The sequence below is a fragment of the Equus asinus genome, chromosome 14 (assembly GCF_041296235.1).
Source record: "Equus asinus isolate D_3611 breed Donkey chromosome 14, EquAss-T2T_v2, whole genome shotgun sequence".
In the NCBI taxonomy this organism is placed as follows: Eukaryota; Metazoa; Chordata; class Mammalia; order Perissodactyla; family Equidae; genus Equus; species Equus asinus.
In genome coordinates this window covers 14,410,740-14,430,176 of record NC_091803.1, presented here as the reverse complement: position 1 = coordinate 14,430,176, position 19,437 = coordinate 14,410,740, and the positions used below count along the sequence as shown (strand labels likewise).

General features: G+C 61.7%; 3 protein-coding genes across 5 annotated transcripts; 2 read left to right on the top strand and 1 right to left on the bottom strand.

The window, feature by feature from the left end:
* Positions 1–246: 246 nt before the first annotated feature.
* On the top strand, positions 247–11,182 carry LRCH4 (leucine rich repeats and calponin homology domain containing 4). Of its 2 annotated transcripts, none has more exons than XM_014853971.3 (18): positions 247–583; positions 4,136–4,280; positions 4,445–4,571; positions 4,762–4,867; positions 6,669–6,805; positions 6,940–7,055; positions 7,201–7,300; positions 7,549–7,639; positions 7,717–7,796; positions 7,880–7,941; positions 8,029–8,160; positions 8,279–8,347; positions 8,431–8,528; positions 8,646–8,729; positions 8,952–9,037; positions 9,213–9,350; positions 9,450–9,527; positions 9,831–10,448. In XM_014853971.3, the coding sequence occupies exons 1-18, from the start codon at positions 364–366 to the stop codon at positions 10,026–10,028; spliced, it is 2,067 nt and encodes a 688-aa protein (XP_014709457.3). In that variant the 5' UTR covers positions 247–363; the 3' UTR covers positions 10,029–10,448. The 2 variants fall into 2 exon arrangements, with proteins under 2 accessions (XP_014709457.3, XP_044602444.2); XM_044746509.2 differs by lacking the exon at positions 9,831–10,448 and adding an exon at positions 10,824–11,182 and having other exon boundaries at positions 287–583.
* A 264-nt stretch (positions 11,183–11,446) lies between these two features.
* SAP25 (Sin3A associated protein 25) lies at positions 11,447–13,161 on the top strand. The gene is made up of 6 exons (XM_014853978.3): positions 11,447–11,735; positions 11,940–12,040; positions 12,135–12,241; positions 12,339–12,480; positions 12,601–12,698; positions 12,787–13,161. Exons 1-6 carry the CDS (start codon positions 11,590–11,592, stop codon positions 13,084–13,086), a joined length of 894 nt encoding a protein of 297 aa, XP_014709464.2. The 5' UTR covers positions 11,447–11,589; the 3' UTR covers positions 13,087–13,161.
* Positions 13,162–13,316: 155 nt separating this feature from the next.
* LOC106839324 (insulin receptor substrate 1-like) lies at positions 13,317–16,186 on the bottom strand. Of its 2 annotated transcripts, XM_044747352.2 has the most exons (4): positions 15,446–16,169; positions 14,117–15,252; positions 13,695–13,724; positions 13,317–13,598 (listed from the first exon to the last, which is right to left on the bottom strand). In XM_044747352.2, the coding sequence occupies exons 1-4, from the start codon at positions 15,840–15,842 to the stop codon at positions 13,587–13,589; spliced, it is 1,575 nt and encodes a 524-aa protein (XP_044603287.1). In that variant the 5' UTR covers positions 15,843–16,169; the 3' UTR covers positions 13,317–13,586. The 2 variants fall into 2 exon arrangements, with proteins under 2 accessions (XP_044603287.1, XP_044603286.1); XM_044747351.2 differs by having other exon boundaries at positions 13,516–13,724; positions 15,446–16,186.
* Positions 16,187–19,437: the final 3,251 nt, after the last annotated feature.

Genomic DNA, 19,437 nt, shown 5'->3' with positions numbered 1-19,437 from the left:
TCGATCCCTTCTAGTTGAACGCCGGCGTCCCCGCCTCCGGGTTGGGCCTGATTGGCTGATCTCCAGCCTTCAGCATTGTGATTGGATGCGGCTGCACGGGGCGGGCGGCCGGGAGCGTCGGCCGTTGGCGAGCGCTCTGTTCTGGTCCCCCTCCCTTCGCTCGCCTCACTCCTGCGCTGGAGTCTCCACCCCCTCGGCGGGTTCTGATTAGCCCCTTCCGAGGCGTCCCGGGACCGCCATTGGTCCGCGGGGTCCCTGAGCCCGCTCCCTCCCCTTGAAGCGACTACGGCGGCTCCAAGGCGGGGGAGGGGGCAGGAGGACGGCCGGTCCCGTCAGTCAGGCAGCGGGAGCCGCCGGGAGCGGATGGCGGCGGCGGTAGCGGCCCCACTCGCCGCTGGGGGTGAGGAGGCGGCGGCCACGACCTCCGTCCCAGGGGCTCCGGGTCTGCCCGGGAGCCGCAGTGCAGAGCGGGCCCTCGAGGAGGCCGTGGCCACCGGGACCCTGAACCTGTCTAACCGACGCTTGAAGCACTTCCCCCGGGGCGCGGCCCGCAGCTACGACCTGTCAGACATCACCCAGGCTGGTGAGTGCGCCCGGCCCCCAGCCCGGCCGGGACCCTCATTTGCATGGCTCCGCCCCCTCGCTTATTTCTCTCCGGGCCCGGGAGCGTGGCCCGCCCCTTCACCTGGCCGTCGGGTGCTCGACCCTGCGATTTGCACCAGCCTGCGACCCCTCCCCGCCACCTCCGCTTTAAGAACTGCTAGACGATGAACGCATTTCTCGTTTGCACCGAATGCCCAGTGTCCCCGGCCGACGTCGTGAGAGCCTGCGGCCCTCAGCTTGTCTTTATTTGCATATCTGCGCACCTGTAGCATGGCCCCGCCCCTCACCTGGTTGGCTTATTTGCATGACCTCTTCAACCTCAGTTCTGATCATTCCATAAAGCAGCCCCCACCAGCCCCTCTAAGGACTCCTTTCGTCTCCTCCACTTCGTCTCCAACTCTTGCCCCAGTTCCACCGAGAACCGAGTGGCCCCAGGCCCCCCCTTCGCGTGGATTCGCCCATAACAACCTGATGTTTATGCTTACTTTGCTTATAGTCCCGCCCCCTAAGGTCGTTGGCCCTCTCCGCTCTTCCCCCTGCCAGCCTATGGGAAAGAAGCACATCTCCCACCTCCCCTAACTCGTTTCTTCCCGAGCTCTTCCGCCTATTATCCCTGACCCCCTTTATCTGCGACTCCTCCTCCTTCCTGCGTGTGTGAGGTCACTATGGAGCCTGTGACCTCATAGGGACCCTAGAATTCCCATTTCAGTCTCTGCTTTCCCTAGGGGGAGGGACTTGAGGCAGTTGCTGAAAGGAAGGAAATCTTATCTCCTAGATAGGAGTGCTGGGAAGCTAGAGACGGTCCCACTGTCCTTCCACTCCCCCACCCGCAGCATCCCACTAATCATGCCCGCTCCACCCTGGTGTCTGTTGATGGTGGGTGTGGGGGGCTCGCTGTGACAGGTGAGTCGGGCCTCAGCTGCTCAGGAGGCAGCCTATGACCTTGGGCTGGCAGCTGGGGGCTGGGGATTGGGAGACGGGAGGAGGACTGCATTCCCGAAGCCCCACCCCAGCCTAGCCCAGGGTGGAACCTGGGGCTGGAGGAGAGTGCCCTCCTGCTGACGCTGCCCTGGGACTCCCCTAGCATTTCTCCCCTAGCAGGTGTCTGCCCACCTGCAAACACTCCAGTGGACACACTCTCTTTCCTCTACTGTCGTGGGGAGAGCCAGTTTAAACCTCTCCACTTTTCTTGGGCGGCTAGGTAAACTAACTTGCCCACTATGCAGAGTGAGTTCAGGGAATGGGTTAGCCCCCGCCGCCATGCCTGTCCCTCTCGGTCTCCCCTAGCCGCCTAACCCCCAAGCTCCAGATTGACCTCAGCAGCTGTGTGACACTCGCCGTCTGTTCCCTTTCCCCTCCCCCTTGCTTGTTTTTTGACAAAGACCAAATGTTATTCTTTACTTCCTTAGGGCTCTGTCTCTGTGAGTGGACTCCGGGGGAAAACTACCAAGAACTCCCCGGCCCCTCCCAGCTCCTACCCCCTCCCCGCTCCTACCCCCTCCCCGCTCCTCCCCCAGCATTCCGGGCTCAGGGTGCAGCCAGTCCTGTGAGTGAGCTCCTGTCGTGAAGGGAGAAAATCCCAGCTTCCTGAGAACCCGTCTCTGCCCTGCTCTCCGCGCAGGAATCCTCAGTCCTTTCAGGGCCCAGGTTGTCGGCCAGGTGGGGTCTCTCTTGTCCAGACTCTCTTCTCCGTCCCCTCTCCCCAAGGGGTGCTTATGGCTTGGAGTGGAAAGGGGAAGTGACAAAAACACAGTCAGTATTGCCCATACCCTGCCCTCCGCACCTCTTTGCCCTTCAACCCAGGCTAAAAGCTTCAACGTTCTGCTGCCCAAATCATTTTGAACCCTCTCCTCCTGCTTTCCCAGCTCTTTCTGAACTGGTGTTTTGCTTCCATGCTTCTGTGGCGCCAGTCCCTGATGTCCCTTGGACTTGTTTCTGGGGCCCTGATAGTAGGATGAATCCTGAGATGGGGGAGGGGCCGCTCGCACAAAAGAGAAGTGCAGCTCATTCTCTCACAGACCACATCCTGTGCCTCCTGTGCCCTGCCTCCTCCAGCCCGGGCTCTTCCGCTCCTGGCTTTTGCTCCACTTACCCCCATCATAACCTGTTTTCCACCTCCTTCATCCACATGCGTGTGCGCACGCACACACATTTGTGGACACAGGGAAAGCAGGCAGGTGGAGGGTGAGGGTGGGAGGACTGCATCTGGTCCTCCCACCCTCTCCGGAACTTTCTTCTCCCATGACAGGTCTTCTAGCTGTGTGCACCAGGGTTGGGAGCAGAGAGGGAGAGGGAGCTATCCCTGGGGCCGCAGGCTCTCATCCGCCCTGGTAAACACAGCGCCCACCAGAGACAGAACTGACAGATTGTCTCTACTTCGTTTCCTGTCACAAGACTTGTTTCCTTGGGGGATATACCCCAGCTTCCCCTCCCCTCAGCTTTTGCTCACCCCTCCCTGGGGAAGGCCCTCTAAGAAGCTCACCCAAGTTCTGTTGCCGGGGTTTCCCCCAGCAGCCCCTGGGCCCCTCCCAGTACAGGCTGAGCAGAAGAAACAGAAACTCTGCTTGGAGAGGACTAGGCAGTGAGTGCCTCCACGCTGGTGGGAGCCCCAGTGCCTGACTCCTTGCAGTGGAATTGGCCTGCCACTGCTTGAGATAAGGGGGCGGTCATAGACTCTCCTCTCCTCTCCACTCTTACCCATGCCTCAGACTCAGGCAGAGGAGCTGATCTCCTGAAGGCTGGGTCGGTAAGAGGAAGTGGAGGAGGGCTGGTGGAGCTGGAAGAGGGTGGGAAGGAGGCCAGCCCTGAGGAAGGTGTGCCCGGATGGGAGGGACCTGAGGACTCTGACTCCCACCTCCAGCTTGGTCCCTCCTCTCCTGGTCCTTGGGCGTCTGTAACTTCATAGTCCCTTGGACCTGGCTTACTGATCCCAGGGGCTGGTGAAAAACCATTGTCCAGATCAGGAGCCTTACATAATTTCTAGAGCCAGGCTATAGTGACCCTTGGTTTCTCCCTGGGTTGAAAACAGGTTGCGGTTGGGAGACAGGGTCCTCAGGAGGGATGCACACTCTCAGTGGCTTCCCCCAGAGGCTGTCGGTATAGTCACCGTGAGCCTCCCTGCCCACCACTTTGCTAGTTTCTTTGGAGCAGCAACCCTCTCCTACAACTTTCGCCTTCCACCTCTCCTGGCATCGCAAAACAGCAGGAGCCACAAGAGTTAAAGAATCCACGCTTCTAGGATAGCTCCTCATTTGTGTGTTCCCACATGGTGTTCATGGCTCGCCCCCGGCCCAGTCTGGGCTTCTCTGGCTCAGTGTCTCCTCTGCCTTCCCTCTACCCTTCTGGTCATCCTTGGAATGTGCTCCAATTTGCCTAAGGCTTTCTTCTCACTCTGAGGAGCCCAGGTTTATAGGTCTGATTCCTCAGGTCAGCTGGGGAGAGAGGGCTGTCCAGCTGGCTCTGGGGTAGGTCAAGGTCCTCCTGTCCAGGGCTGGGCCTTTGCAAGCTCTCCCCCAACACTTGCTTCCCCTAGACCTGTCCCGGAACCGGTTCCCCGAGGTGCCGGAGGCGGCGTGCCAACTGGTGTCCCTGGAGGGCCTGAGCCTCTACCACAATTGCTTGAGATGTCTGAACCCAGCCTTGGGGAATCTCACAGCTCTCACCTACCTCAACCTCAGGTAGGGAGGCAGGCCCAGGGCGGGGTGTGGGGGTGGGGGGCTTGTCCTCAGCCCCAGTACCAGGGCACAGTTCCCTGAGCGACCCTCCTGGTGACCCTGAAAGGAGGGTGACACTGGGACGCTGTGCCTGGAGAGTGAGCCCACTACCTTTCTCCCTTCCACAGCCGAAACCAGCTGTCATCGCTGCCCCCCTACATCTGCCAGCTACCCCTGCGGGTGCTCATTGTCAGCAACAACAAACTGGGAGCCCTGCCTCCCGACATCAGCGCCTTGGGAAGCCTGCGACAGCTTGTGAGGATGGGGAGTGGGGCGAGAGGAGGGGTTGCTGACCCAGGCACCAGGGACCTTTTTGGGGGAAGTCAGGGAAAGGCAGCATGCGCCTGAGGGGCAGGCCGGGACTAAAGGGGGTGGCCAGAGACAGGAGGTGGTTTCTGATGCTCCTGGTCTTGTGGCTCCTTTCCTACCTCCTTCCTCCTTCCAGGATGTGAGCAGCAATGAGTTGCAGTCCCTCCCCGCCGAGCTGTGTAGCCTCCCTTCCCTGCGGGATCTCAATGTTCGGAGGAACCAGCTCAGCACCCTGCCTGATGGTGAGGAAAAGGAAGAATTGGTGGCGTGTGTGTGTCTACCTTGGAGAAGTCACAGACAAGGAATCTTCACAGAAAAATCATGCCTTAGTTGCCTTAGGTTTTGCAGCATATAAAACAAACTGTAAATTACTTTATTTGCTCCTTGCCCAGCAGCCCTCTGGGGCTGGTAAGACATGGATTATTAGCTCTATTTTACAAATGTGGAAAAAGGCACAGAGACGGGGAGTGGAGTGCATCGGCACCCTGTAGAATCTCACGGTCACCCTGTGTCACCACTCACCCAGGCAGGAGCTCTCAGACCCCTGAGTCACATGACGCCCTGCATGACCTCCCCAGAAACTCTGAATCAGTAGGACCACGTGCGGGAGCCCAAGCAGCCCCATTTTAACAAGCTAATTAATTGTGATGCACCCCAACATTTGATCGCCTCTGCTCCAAAGCATGTATACCTTCCTTTATGCAGCCAGCATTGTTGTATGTGTTTCCTGTGTTTTAGGTGGGGACCAGGTAGATGGGAGTGATGTCACTCAGATCTGGGGCCAACTCTTAAGATTTCATGCCTGAATGGGGAAAGACAAGCAGAGGGAAGTGCTAGAACAGGATCCTTAAAGAGCTGCAGGAGCTAGAGGGAGGTGCCCAGCTCTGCTTGGGGAAGTTAAGGAAGCCTTTACCCCACGGGCATAGCAGGAGCTGCCCTTTGAAGGGGAATCCTGCATCCTTCTGCATCCCAGGCAGAGGAAACCCCATGTGCGAAGCATGAAGGTGGGAGGGAACATGGTTCAGCACGAATGCGGTTAGAAAGGCAAGCCAGGGCTAGGCAGGAAGGACCTGTGCCGTGCCAACCTTGGTTTTGAGGAACAAGAGAGGGGAGTCAGGTGGTCCTCTGTGTTCTCTGGCCTCCCCCCTACTCCTACGCCGGCGCTGTTGCCTTCTGAATCAGTAGGGGTACAAATAAGCATTCGATCAGGGTTCTCTCTGGGCCATATAAGAGACCCCAGCAAAATGCCCCGGGGACACAGAGGAAGGAGCAATGAATTCCAACCTCGTATCTAGAAAGATTTCATGGAGGAGGTGACACTTGAGCTGTACCTTGAAAGATGCATGGAGAGAAAAATGGCATTCTCCCAGCTGAGCAAACAGCATGTGGAAAGGCCTAGAAGCCCAGGGGCTGGAGGGTTGTCTGATGTGGTCGGAGGGCAGGCAGTGAGATGGGAAACATGGGCGGAGCCTGATCATGACCTTGGCGGTGCTTGACCAGGGAGTGGTGATTTTTGGTGTGCATCTTGGGCCACCGCTAATCGGTCTGTGCCTCTGAGAAGTACACAAAGGCACCTTTCCTGTGGGTGGCCTGAGCCTCGCCCAGGGGTCAGAGCTTGGCTAGTGAAGTGCACAGGCTTGCCATCCCCTCCTGCCTGGGTGCCTTTGGGCACAGCCCACTCACCCTTAGCAGCCCCGGCGCAGGTCATGGAAGGTTTCTGAGCAACGCAGTGTCACAGTTTGGTTTGGGTCTTGTGGTGGTCACTTGAGAATGGAGAGGCCAGGGTGGAAAAAAGGAGGGAAGCAATGAGATGGACAGGAGCTGAAGTCGGATAGGCCTGATGGGGGAGTGAGCCTGAGGGTGGGCCAGATTTGAGCGGGAAGAGGAGCAGGGAGGTTGTTCCTGGGGAGTGCCTTCAGCCAGCTGGGGCAAAGGCTGTGGTGGACCCAGGGGTGACCGGCTGGCCAGAGCAGAGGGCAGAGGAAGTGAGCACAAGGCCCCAGCTTTGGGCCTGCTCCTGACTCTTCCCTCACCCACCCCCAGAGCTGGGGGACCTTCCTCTTGTCCGCCTGGATTTCTCCTGTAACCGTGTCTCCCGCATCCCGGTCTCCTTCTGCCGCCTCAGGCACCTGCAGGTCATTCTGCTGGACAGCAACCCCCTGCAGAGCCCGCCTGCTCAGGTGAGGGGTGGACCGTGGGGACAGGGCTGAGAATGGGCAGGAGTTGGGGCGTGGGTCCCTTTGGTAGCCAAGCAGGAGCTGGGGAGTCCCCCCCCCTTCCCCTAACTCCCCGCCATGTGCCTTCTGACACCTAGATCTGCCTGAAGGGGAAACTTCACATCTTCAAGTATTTGTCAACAGAGGCTGGGCGGCGCGGGGGCTCTGCACTGGGGGACCTGGCCCCTTCCCGTCCCCCAAGTTTCAGTCCCTGGTAAGTCCCAAGTGGGAAGGAAGGAAGGAAGCCTTTGGATATTTGACACCCCTTCCTGGCACCAGGGACCCTATGGTTTCTGGAGGGAGAATGAGGGGATTGCTGTCCAGAATAGGACTGACCAGCTCTCCCTGGTTGGCCCCAGCCCAGCTGAGGACTTATTTCCGGGACGTCGGTATGATGGCGGGCTGGACTCAGGCTTCCACAGCGTTGATAGTGGCAGCAAGAGGTGGTCTGGAAATGAGGTAAGGGCCTCCTTTCCAAGGGACATTGGGGGTCTCAGCCCCAGGGGAGAACCTGTGAGCCAGGACGCTTTGCCTGGGACCTCTAAATCTCAGAGTGACAGGTGGTGGCTGGAGCTGTCCTCTTCCTTTTCTCACCCAAGTATCTCGGGGAAGGGCTGGCTCAGCAGGAGACCCCGAGGTCCTGAACCCCACAATCCCCTGGTACTACAGAGAGGCTGTCTCCCATCTCTGCATTTCTGCATTTACAGTCCACGGATGAATTTTCCGAGTTGTCGTTCCGGATCTCGGAGCTGGCCCGGGAGCCTCGGGGGCCCCGGGAGCGGAGGGAGGATGGCTCTGGTGAGTACTGGGGACAGGGCCTGGGAGCTGGGGAGAAGGCCCTCCAGCTGCTTGCTGACGTGCCCTGGCCTCCTCAGCTGACGGAGACCCTGAGCAGATTGACTTCATTGACAGCCACGTCCCTGGGGAGGACGAAGAGCGAGGTGCTGCTGCCGAGGTGAGGGGCCAGCCCGTGTCTGTCTGTCTGTCTGCCATGAGGGAATAGGCACTCCTTCAGCCCCTCTGCTGTTCTTTCTTCAGGAGCAGCGGCCACCAGAATTAAGCCCCGTGGCAGGGGACGGGGAGAGGGCGCTAAGCAGCAGGTACCCCAGAGCCACCCGAGCCGGCCCCTCCTCCCTTTACTCCATCCCCTGCCCGGCTCTGCCTCTCATCCTGCCTTTGCCCTGCAGGCGGGAGGAGCCCGCAGGGGAGGAGCGGCGGCGCCCAGACACCTTACAGTTGTGGCAGGAGCGGGAGCGGCGGCAGCAGCAGCAGCAGCAACAACAGCAGAGTGGCGTGTGGGGGGCCCCCAAGAAGGACAGGTGTGGGCATGAGGGCTGCTGCTGGGCGGTGGGCCCTGGATGAGTGGTAATGAGCCTCTTGGGGTTGGCAGGGTCCCCTGCTGGGCCCCGCTGACCCCACCTCTCCTTCACTTTCTAGTTTTCTGAAGCTGGGGCTCAGGGCTGCTGGTGGAGGTGCTGCCGCCTTGTCTACTCAGGCCACCTACAAGTAAGTGTCCTCCGCCTCCCTGAGCCCTCTCCCCGCACACCCTTTTCCTGACCATCCTCTCATTCCCTGTCGTCTTTCCTCAGCGGCACGCCTAAGTCCAGTGCCCCCCAACTGGGAGCTTCAGGGGGTCAGGGAGCCCCCGCCCCCACCTCCCAGGAGCCTGTTCCTGTGGCCAGACCAGGTGGGACAGGGGCTTTGGGAAGAGGATGGGGGCCTGTGCAGGTGAAGGGGTGGTTGGGACCCGGTGGCCCGAGGGAAGAGTGGGACACTGAGGGGATGTCTCTGCTCTGGCCCCCAGCGACACCACCTGCTCCCCGGCCGCTCGGCTCCATTCAGAGACCAAACAGCTTCCTCTTCCGTTCTTCCTCTCAGAGTGGCTCAGGTGGGTCTCCCCTTGTCGCCAGGACTAACCCAGTGCTGACCCAGCACTAACCCTTGGGCTGCAGTCACCGCTTCTGGCCTGCGAGTTCTCTGGTCAATTGCTCCTTTGTGTTGAAAATCCCACAAGCACAGAGGCAGGAGATGTGTGTGCCAGACACTGCGACCCAGCTACCGAGTCGAGGGTGGGTCACGAGACAGCCCACATACCCTCCTTTCTCTCCAGGCCCTTCCTCACCAGACTCTGTCTTGAGACCCCGGCGATCCCCCCAGCTTCTGGATGAGAAGGAGCTGATGGCCCAGCTGCGCCAGGTCAGAGGCTGGAGCTGTGTGAGCGGGCTTGGGCTCAGCATGGCGCCTCCTCCAGTTTCCTGGTCTCCCCCAACACCCTCTTTGCCCACCCTGGTGCTTCTGCTGAGGACAGAAGGGGCTTCTGGGAGTTCCCTGCTGACCCTGACCTCTCCCCACTTCTTCCCCTGCCTCCCAGGTCCTAGAGTCACGGCTGCAGCGGCCCCTGCCTGAGGACCTGGCAGAGGCTCTGGCCAATGGCGTCATCCTCTGCCAGCTGGCCAACCAGCTGCGGCCCCGCTCCGTGCCCTTCATTCACGTGCCCTCGCCTGCTGTGGTCAGTTGGGGCCCAGGGCGGGCAGTAGGGGATGGGACAGGGGACTCTTGTGGCCTCTCCTTTACTCTCTTCTCTTTTTCCTTTCTTACCCACCCCCAGCCAAAACTCAGTGCCCTCAAGTCTCGGAAGAATGTGGAGAGCTTCTTAGAAGCCTGTCGAAAAATGGGGGTGCCTGAGGTATGAGGGGGTGTCCTCAGGAGCCCGGGGCTGGTCTCGCCTGTAAAGAGTGGTGGCATCCTGGGCTCGGCTGAGTACCCTGCATGGCTGGCAGGGTTCCGCTCAAGGGGCGTCTGCGCCCCAGAAGGAAGCATGTCCGTAGGCCCCCATCCTGCACGTCTCCCCTGCATGCCTCCCTTCCCTGCACTCTGCATGTTGGCGTGGCGCTGCCCCTGGCACCTGAGGGTAGGGGGTGGGGAAGATTGTCTTGCTGCTGACGTCTGTCCTTTGTCCTTGTCCATTTGTCCTACCCTCCTTTCCCAGGCTGACCTGTGCTCGCCCTCGGATCTCCTCCAGGGCACCGCCCAGGGGCTGTGGACCACCCTGGAGGCCGTGAAGCGGGTGGGGGGCAGGGCCCCCCCGCCCCTCTGGCCCCCCTCTGGTCTGGGTGGCTTCGTCCTCTTCTACGTGGTCCTCATGCTGCTGCTCTATGTCGTCTACACTCGCCTCCTGGGTTCCTAGGACCCGAGGTTGCCCCTCCCCCACCTCCTTGCCCTTTTTCTATTTATAAGACTCCTGTGCAACCCCCATCCCCACCGGTGGTGCCTTCAGCCCCTACCAAAGACACTAGTGAACCCCCTCTCCTCCCCAATACTGACCTCACAGGCCCCACTCTGGTGCCCCCAGCCTCTGGCCCCCTCTTCTAGCCCCTCCCCTCTTGGTGCTGATGGTGCCTTCAAGCCCTCTTGCGGCTCTGCCCGGCCCTCTGCTTCCCCCAGGGATGCATCTTAACCTTCCTCTTGAGCCCTCCCTCCAGCCAACCCCTCCCCCCCAGCTATGGGGGGCTAAATTATCTATATTTTGTAGAGAGAACTCTATATTTGTAGGGGATGCCGGGGCCCAGGTGGGGCCCTGTCTCTTGTATAAATTGTACAGATTGTGGCCGCCTCTGTGTGTGTGTATTTGCGTCCGTCCCGCTATGGCCAGGCGCAGCCCTGGCCATGTCAGGGCTCTGTGTGCTAGCCTGCCTACTCCAGCGTTGCCCTCTGGAAACGACAGGTCTCTCCTTCCCCCTGAGCCTTGGCCTCTTGTGTCATCTCTCTTCTGTTATCTGCTGGCAGCTTCCTTGCATCTCATTTGTCCCCAAGCCATGTCCAGGGAGCCCCTGACCTCCGTCTCCTACACTTTGAGGGGCCATCCTGCCAGCCCCTTTGCCCAGGCTCCTTTAGGGTGTCTCCCACCCTGCCCTCTGCGAAGGGCAGGGAAGCTCAGAGGAGAAGGTGACAAGCGGAACTTAACCTGGGCCCCTCCCCCCAGGAGTCCCTGTGCCAGCCCCACCACATCCTGGAAGAGGAGGGGGCCCCAGGAAGGGGTCTCCCCTACATCGCTGCTGTCGTCTACGCACTGCTGGAACGGCCTTAGGGGTTGAGGTCGGGGCTCAGGGCACCCACCCGGCCGGGACCCCAGGAACAGCGAAGACAGACGCGCCTGGGCTCTGCTCTCTAGTGAGGACTGGTGAGGGCGGCCTCGGGCCTGGCCCCCTCCCTCAGGCACCCCTCGGCCCGAGGGCTTGGGAGCAGGCCGGCCCAGCAAGGCGCCTGGCCGCCCCTGGGTGGCCGAGGGTCTGGGATGGAAGCCGGGGTGCTGGATGATGTGTCAAGTGCAATAAAGAGAAGCTGGAAGCCCTCTAGGTCGCCCCTCAGGTGTGTGTGTGTCTGCGAAGGAAAGCGAGGCACCGAGGGGAAGAGGGTGCCTCCACCGCCATGTTGAGGGCCCGCAGTTCCCGCCGCTTGGCTGGGCGGGCGGGCGGGCGGGCGGGAGCCCCGCCACCCCCGCCGCCAGGGGGCGCCCGCGGGAGCGCGCGCCACGTGGCCCTTCCGGAAACGCGCTGGGCGCCGGCGTCCAGGCGAGGCCTGGAGAGGTGGGCCGAGGTCCGGGCCGCGCGGAGAGCCTAGGGCAGCGCCGGGCGTCGAGGGCGTGGGAGGCCGAGGCGGGGTGAGGCGGGCGCGGCGGGAGGCCTGGCGGGGGCGCGGGCGCGGGGCACAGAGGTGCGGCCCTGCCCTGCCCTCCCCCCAGACGCGACATGTTGCCCTGGCCCCCTCCCTGGGGGGGCGCGGGCGAGGAGCAGGCGCCCCAGGAAGAAGGCCCCTCGGCGGGCAGTGACCCCGGCGAGGCCTGGGACTCTGGAGACGAAGCCCTGGGGGAGCCAGGAACACCCCCACCGGACAGGTGAGGGCTCGGCCCGAGGCACCTGGGGGACATCCGACGGCGGACCACAGTGTGAGGTCTTCCCTCAGTTGTCCATAGGGAAGAATGGGTGTGACCAGCCTCCCCGCACAAGGCACCCTTGGCCCTTGTCCGTTTTCAGACTGGGAGGGGGAAAGGGGAGTGAGGGCAGCTGTGACGGGAACATCTCATACCTCCCCTTCCCAGCCCTCAGCCCCGGTCCCCAAGGCCTTCCTGGACTCGGAGAGAGCAGCTGCTGTCCCAGGCGCCCCCAGGCACGGCTGCTGAGCAGTGGCCCAGAACCCCGGGTAGGTACAGGGCCTTGCTGCCCTTCCCCCACAGGACCCTTTCATCGACCCCTGAGCCTGTCTTAATCTCTTCAAGTCCCCCCCCCCCCCGCAGTGCCGCTTTCCCCCCAGATGGCCTGGGAGGTGGCCCCCTCAAGGATGACCTTGCTAGCACCCTGGGACCTCAACTACGACTCTAAAGCAGGACCTTGGCTGGTGTGGGTGAGTTTAGGGGTGCCTAGGGCTCCGGCCTTGGGGTGGGGCAGGGGTGCCCTGGCAGGGGGCTGAAGCCCTAGTGATCTTTCCTGCCCCTCCACAGGGGCCCAGCTCTGCATCTGGCGTTGCCTTCTCAGGCCGGACCTTGTGTCATCCCTCATTCTGGCCACTGTATGAGGCAGCCTCAGGCAGGAACCCCAGGCCCCTGGCTCCTGCAACAGGACATCAGAATGGAGAGCATGCAGGTACTTCCCTTGGTCCCCTCAGACCTTGGAGTGATGCTGCATGCGCCCCGTAGGGAACAGCGCAGAGCTCGAGGGCGTGGGGACCCCTCGCCTGCCACCATAGCCGCTTCTCGTCCCCAGGGTTCCCGGTGATGTGCTGTGAAGACGTCTTTCTTTCCGACCCTCTGCTGCCGCGAGGGCAGCGTGTTCCCCTGTACCTGTCTGAGGCCTCTCAGCAGGTGAGCGCTCTTTCTGCTCTGGCCTCAGCCCAGCCTCCCTGCCGGCTCAGGTGGGGACACTTCCCCCTCCTCTCTCCTCTCTCCTCAGGTGCTGGGCTCTCTGAAGCTGCTGCTCCCACCCCCTATTATGTCCCCCTGGGTCCTCCCCACCTCATCCCCTGGCTGCTCCACCGCCTGGCTCAGTGGGCCTGAGCTGATCGCCCTCACTGGCCTCCTGCAGATGAGCCAGGGGGAGCCAAGACCCAGCTCCTCCATCTCAGGGGCTCCCACGCCCCCTGCTGGCCCCCCTGACCCTCTCTCTGACCACCTAGGCCTCAGTGGTGGCGGGAGCTGTTCTCACTGTGCTGATCCATCGCTCCCAGGGACCCCAGACAGTCATTGTCTATAGCTCCTCTGGGGGCAGAGTGGGCCCCCTGTTCCCCCAGGCAGATTCTTTGACAATAAAACAGTGCTGGTTTGCAAACAGGCTCCTTGTGGCGAGTAGCAGAGTGGGGCGCCGAGGCAGGGATGGGATCTCTTCCTCCACCACGGCTTTGGCTGCCCTCCCTCAAATTCTGGTTACTCATTGGCCACCCCCTACAGTGAGATCGGGGAATCTGTGGATCTAAGACCTTTCCAGATTGACCAAGCAGGAAACCTTTAATTGTGGGGTGGGGCCAGGGTGGGGGTCCAGAGTACAGTCCCCCAGACTAGTGGGATGCAGGTACTCCATGAGCTCTGCTGGGTCCCGGAGAAGGGAGGATGGTGTGAGCACGTGGCTGGCATTGGGAGAGGCAAACTAGGGAGTAAGGGGGTGGCACTTCACTTTTTGGGGGGCACTAGGGATAAGATACCTGGTGCTTTCATCCAACTTGTGCTGTGCCCCGGGAGTTAGGCTCTGGGGCTGGGTTAGTTCTTTGGCTGGGAGGAGACACAAGGCAGGCACTGCAGGTGTAGGGGTGAGGGGGATCCATGTGGGAGTCGTCACCAGAGGCAGGATTGGGGGCCAAGGCCAACCTGAGACTCTGGAGCAATGCTGCAGGAACCCTGTGGGGAAACAGAGAGGATCAGGGTTTTAGCTGAGAAAGCCTACAAGTTTGTAGAGTTTTTTTTCTTTTTGTAAAGGGGAGAGGTTCTAGAATTTTCTCCCTTAAGAGAATCCAACTTCTTGTGGAACCTCCTCCTGGAAGTTTCCCAGGCACCACAGCTAGAAGGGGCAGAGTGGGCAGTGGGACCTAAGGGGCAGCTCAGGGCCTCTACAGATCACACGTCCTAAGGGGCACCTGGGCCTTAGAGCCCCTCCGCCGTGGGCACAGGTGTGAGGGGTGGTTGAGGGGGGGCGAGCGGGAGGGCACTGGTAGCTGCCCGATTTTCTCTCCCCTCCTCCTCATCCATCCGTCAGCCCTGGCTAGACAGGGCGGGGCGCCAGGTTTCCTCACCCGCGCCTCGCCAAGGTTCTGGAACTCGATGCTCGCGTAGCTGTGCGGGCGGTGAGTGCTGGCCCCGGGGGTGTCGCCTCGCGCCCGCAGAGGAGGGACCAGGTCCAGGTCGATGTAGTTGAGGCGGCCGTCGGGCGGCTGCGGTATGGTAGTGCCCATTCCTACGTAGTCCGGGGCCACGTACTCGATGCACACGTACTCCCCAGCTAGCTCGGACGGCGCCTGCAAGCAGGGGTGAGCTCCCGCCGGTCCCCAGCTGTCCCCGACGCCGAGACGGGGGCCTCGGAGCCCGAGTCCAGGCTCCCCGGCCCCGGGCTTGTAGAAACCGGGCAGGGTGCTCGAGGAAAAGGACCCTGGTGCAAAGCGGCTCATGGGCACATATTCAGTGCCCCCCGAGTCCTGGAGTGGCTGGCGAGGAGCGGTGCTGGCGGCTGCTGGAAGGCCCGGGGGCGCCATCACCATGTAACCGCCTGCATCGCCGCCCCCCATGGGCTCATAGTCACTTCTGGCTCCCATGGTTATGTAACCCCCGCCTTGCTCCAACCCCTGGGGGTACGAGGCTACTGCCCCCAGCGTCACCAGGGTCTTGAGGGTTGCTTGCTCGCTCCTCTCACCCAGGCAACCCGGACGGCTCAGACTGATTGATTGGGCCGCGGAGGCCGGGGTCTCATAAGGTTGGGGGACAGAGAACCCGGGGGCGCTTGTCGGGGGATCCCTTGGCAGTGGCTCAGCCCTACCACCGGTAACGCCGTCCCCGAGTCTCTTCATGGCGGCCAGAACGGTCTCGTGAATGCTTTGGGCCACCACACCATCGGGCGCCTGTAGCCACAGCTCCCCGGGACCCGTGGGCGCTGAGCGACCGAGCTCCAGGAAGAAGAAAGAGTCTGCGTGGCCGCAGCGGCGCACACTGAGCAAGGACAGGCGGAGGGCCGGCGGCGGCCATGCCTGGGTGTCCCCGGAGCCTCTACCCCTGGGCTTCCGCAGCAGGCTCAGTACCCCAGAACCCAGGCACAGGCGGTAGCCGCCGCTGCCCAGGCCTCGTGTCCGCCCCAGCCCCTTGGGCCGCAGCGTCACGGGCCAGACGTCCTGAAACGGAGCGAGGATCCAGGTCCCGGGGGCCTCTTGGGAACTAGGACCTGGAGAGACAATGGGCTGGTCGGGGAGGTTGGAGTCACTGTGCCCCGAGAACCGAACACGTGGAAACTCTTCATGTTTGAACTTGATTTCGCAGACTTAGGGGGAGGGAGAGCCTACGGATAAACCGAATCCTTGATCACCCGCCTCCCCCCACCCCGCGCCATCCCCTCCTGCCCAGGGCTTGGGCCTCACCGGCGGCGGCGCGCGCCTGGAGCAGGGCGCTGTACCACGCCTGCTGCTCCGCCTCGCTGGCCGCCGCCACGCCCAGGCTGCGGTCGCGCGTGTAGAGGACGATCAGGTGGCGGTGGCGCGCGTCCACGCGCTTGCTGATGGTGCACGCGCCCGCCAGGCTCACGCTGAGCTTGGGCGGCGCTCGGCCGCCGCGGAACTTCTTCTCGCTCTCGTAGCACTCGAGGCGCGGCGGGTCCGCGCGGAGCACGAAGAAGCGGCGGCGCTGGGACTTCTGCTTCCGCAGGTGGCCGCAGAGCCGCACGTCATCGGGCCAGGCCGAGGGCCGCGGCGGACCGGGGGGCGCGTCGGCAGACTCGGACTCCGGGGTCGCCGTGGGGCCACCGTCTCCGGGCTTCATCCCCGGCCAAAGGCAGTAAAGTGGTCGGAGGAGGGACGGAGACGGCTGGGAAAAGACCCGCAGACGTGGGGTGGAGGTGGTGCTCCCGGGGACGGGGGCGTCCAGACCAGTCTTGATGCCCAGCGTCTGTCCCCTGCTTCCGACTTGAAGTTTGGGGCAGGGGGCTTGCAGTGGCCCCTTGCTGCGCGCAGCATGTGCCCCAGAGGCTGCCCGGTGGCCTGCGATACCCGGGGCTCCAACGGCCTCTAATACTCCGAGGCTCGACCCCAGCCGGCTCCGCGCGCCTCCCGTCGCCTCCTTTCCCCTCCCTCGCTCTGCCGAGCCGACTGCTCCGGAGTCCCCCCCCCCCCCCCCCCCGCGAGGTTAACCCTCGCGCGCCCCGGGCTCTGGACGCCCGGCCGTGGGAGTGGAGTTGGAGCTGGAAAGTCTAGGGGAGGCAGCCTCCGCCCCACCCCACCCCCTCGCACTGGGATTTCGCAGGGGCGGGGAGTGTGGGGGGCGTCTCCACTGGTCTGAGCTGACTGCCGAGAAAGCGACGATGTGAGGTGAATGTGAATGCAACTGTGTCCGAGGTGACCGCACTGGCGGCGTCCACAGTCCTGGCCATTAGTGGGAGGCTAAGCCGGGCCACCCTTCCAGCAGCATCCCATTCCAGCTCCTGCCACTCTCCACTCGGGCTCTAGGCGTCCGGCACCTGGGTCGCCCCTTCCCACCTAGGAATGGTTCTGTACTCTTCCTTCCCAAGTAACCCTAAGAGCCGGGCTCCTCAAGCATAGGGCTGTGCGCTGTCAGACAAGCTGGAGGTTGTTTCTCTGTGGGTTTGGGGTGATAGGCCGTGTCTTGGGATAGGTTAACTTCTGGATTGGTCCCTGTGCACAGACCAGTCCCACCAGAATCCCAGTCAAGTGGCCGCTGAAGGAGATCCTGTGGAGGAAAAGACCATCTCTCAGGGCATGTCCCTCTTGCTGCCCCATTGCCCTCAGCCCCTCCTCACCACCGTCCAAAAATGCATGGGCCTGTGGAAGGCTCTCATCACAGAAGTGCAGACTCTCTGGCGGAGATACCCTTTGCCCCTTGCATTCTGAGAGATTTGAGATGGGGCTGGGATTCAGACATTTTACACCCTACTTCTGATCCTTCCTTGCAAGGACCACCGACTCATGCTGGGGGTGATGGCGCTGGTCAGTGCACACCCTGCAAGACAAACCAGCAGTTGACACAAGGGTGGGGGCCTTAGAGGACCTTGTGATATCACTTTCATGGCAAGTAAGATATCTACAGGAGGGAGCTGAGGGTTGGGCGGTGAGGAGGGCAACCGTGGCCCCTATTAAAGATGGAGCACCTTTAGGGTAAGGAAGGAGATAGAACAAGAGCACCGAAGCAAGGGAAGCTGCCTCTCTTCTCAGACTGGTCCAAGGGCCAGGGCCACCTGAGCAGGCAGGGCAAGGCCTCCCACCTGTGCCCCTCCACTTCCCAGCCCTGGGAGGAAGGGGCTCGTCTGTGAGCTGGAATCCTGCAGAAGCCAGTTGTGCCATGTGCATGGAAACTAGGATCCTTGAACATCTTTACAAGGGTCATGTTGAGAGTGCAGGGAGCCAACTAGTGAGGATGGGCATCTGGCTAGCAGGCAGGCGGTGCCCAGAGCCCACTCCAGGTGCCTCCTGGTCAGCCAAAGTCCCCCCAACGTACAGGAGAGGTGCTGGGCTCAGGTGGTGCACTGGGGCCAGTGGCAGCCACCACCACTGGTGGGTGTTGGCCAGGGAGAGGCAGGTATGTGATGGATCAATAAGTGGCCACCAAAACAAGTGTGTTCAAGGCCATAGCCTCCAGTGTGGCCTTGACATATGCACCCTGTGCACAGTGGCAGGAACACAAAAGACCTTCCCAGCCTTGGCACTGCCTCAAGGAGTTGGGCACCCACAGGGAGCCTGCCGTGCTCCTGGCCTGGAGACTTACTCCCCAGGCTTGATTTGAAGCTACCCACAGGAGGGTCTCTTACCTATTCCTTCCTGCTCCCCATCAACCAGGCCACTTTACAGCACCTCAGTCCTTGTGAAATCACAGCTGCTGTCACAGAGACCAGCTCCAAACTACCTTGTGTCATTGAGCCCCTAAGTGCTGGGCAAAGATAAAGCAGGAAGCGGCAGGCACCTGAGTGCCTGGGCTCTGGGCAGGCGACAGCGGTAGAGTGGGCTGGTAATCAGTGCCAGGCGATTTAGCCTGCTGGGTACCAGGAAGCCTGGAGCCAAACAACTGGCCTAATCAGTCGCCCTAGCAACGACACTACCCTTGGCCTTACCCAGACAAGATTTATTTTAGCCTGTTGCCCTGGTAACTGGAGCTGCTCCCCAGGGACAGGAAGTGGCAGAACCTCAGCTTGGCTGGGTGAGAACACCTCCCCCAACCTGAGGAGTCCACCTGTGCACCCCCCTGCCAGGTGCAGGGCAGCCATGGGATGGGCTCTGCACATTCTAAGTCCCCATGGAAGAATCTTGTTACCAGGGAGAGGAACTTACCGGAGGAGCCTGGGGTGCTACGGCTGGGCTGTTCCCCGTGCCCTCCCTCCCCATCTGCAGGAACAGTGCCATCTCCTTCCTTCAGCAGCCCCTCCCCCGCACCACCACCATGGTGCAGGCTCCAATGTGGAGGGAACAGAGCTTCCGAGGTCCTGGGGCCTGGCTCCTGCTTCTTCACCCACAGGGGCAGCAGGAGGTGACCTGCTGCAGGCTGGGGCCGAGCCAGAGACTGTTGTCTGCAGAGCATGGTCACAGTGTTGGCCAAGGGAATGGTAGGACTTGGTCAGAAGCCTAGTGGGAGCCTGGGTGAGTCCCTCCACCCCCATGATGTGCTTGTGGTGGGGTTCAGATTTGTGACCACCAGGCAGGGCCATGCAGCGCCCGGGCAGGAGGAAGACAGCCCAGTCATTTAGACATTTTCTGTCAGCCCAGGGATTTTTCCATTCTTCGCCTCTCGCCTGGAGAGAGGGGGCCCTTTGGAGGCGGCACTACGGCTGTTCCCTGCCAAGAGAGGCAGCTGCAGTCCTGGTCTCCGTCTGTGCCTAGGGAACTCTTGGTTTTGCTGCCCTGGGGTCGGAGGCTGACCCTGTGTAACTTCTCTGACTGGTTGGTCGTCCTGCCCTGGCCAGTGAGCTGGCTGGAGTCCACGTCGGACAGAGTGACTGGGAGGCGGAACTGCAGGGAGGTCCCGGGCCCAGGCACCAAGCAGTAAGGAGAGCCCTGGGTAACAGCAGGAGTGTGACTGAAACGCAGGAAGAGGCACTGCAGCCCCCGGGCCTCTAGTCTCACCTCCGCACCTCAGCATACGGGCTAGGAAAGGAGGTGTGGGAGGGCTGGGGAAAGGAAGACTGGGCTCCTCCTCCTCCCACACCACGAAGGATCTCAGCTTCCCTCCCTCCTTGGCTCTAAGCAGAGAGAATGGGAAACAAAGAAAGGGAGGAGAGAGAGACAAGCAAGGGTGACAGAAAAATACTGGGAGAAGGGGACAGAACATGAAAAACCCGGGAGAAAAGGATGGTGGTCCACCCAGGAGATCCACCAGGACATGGGAGGAGGGCAGAGGCTGAGAGAACAGACAC

Coding starts and splice junctions, on each gene's coding strand:
- LRCH4 (XM_014853971.3), top strand. CDS start 364: ATGGCGGCGGCGGTAGCGGCCCCACTCGCCGCTGGGGGTGAGGAGGCG. Junction 7,797..7,879: donor AGCGAGGTGCTGCTGCCGAG/GTGAGGGGCCAG, acceptor TTCTTTCTTCAG/GAGCAGCGGCCACCAGAATT. Junction 8,730..8,951: donor TTCCTCTCAGAGTGGCTCAG/GTGGGTCTCCCC, acceptor CTTTCTCTCCAG/GCCCTTCCTCACCAGACTCT.
- LOC106839324 (XM_044747351.2), bottom strand. CDS start 15,842: ATGAAGCCCGGAGACGGTGGCCCCACGGCGACCCCGGAGTCCGAGTCT. Junction 15,253..15,445: donor CCAGGCGCGCGCCGCCGCCG/GTGAGGCCCAAG, acceptor TTGTCTCTCCAG/GTCCTAGTTCCCAAGAGGCC. Junction 13,725..14,116: donor AGAACCTTGGCGAGGCGCGG/GTGAGGAAACCT, acceptor GTTTCCCCACAG/GGTTCCTGCAGCATTGCTCC.
- SAP25 (XM_014853978.3), top strand. CDS start 11,590: ATGTTGCCCTGGCCCCCTCCCTGGGGGGGCGCGGGCGAGGAGCAGGCG. Junction 11,736..11,939: donor GGAACACCCCCACCGGACAG/GTGAGGGCTCGG, acceptor TCCCCTTCCCAG/CCCTCAGCCCCGGTCCCCAA. Junction 12,041..12,134: donor GCAGTGGCCCAGAACCCCGG/GTAGGTACAGGG, acceptor CCCCCCCCGCAG/TGCCGCTTTCCCCCCAGATG.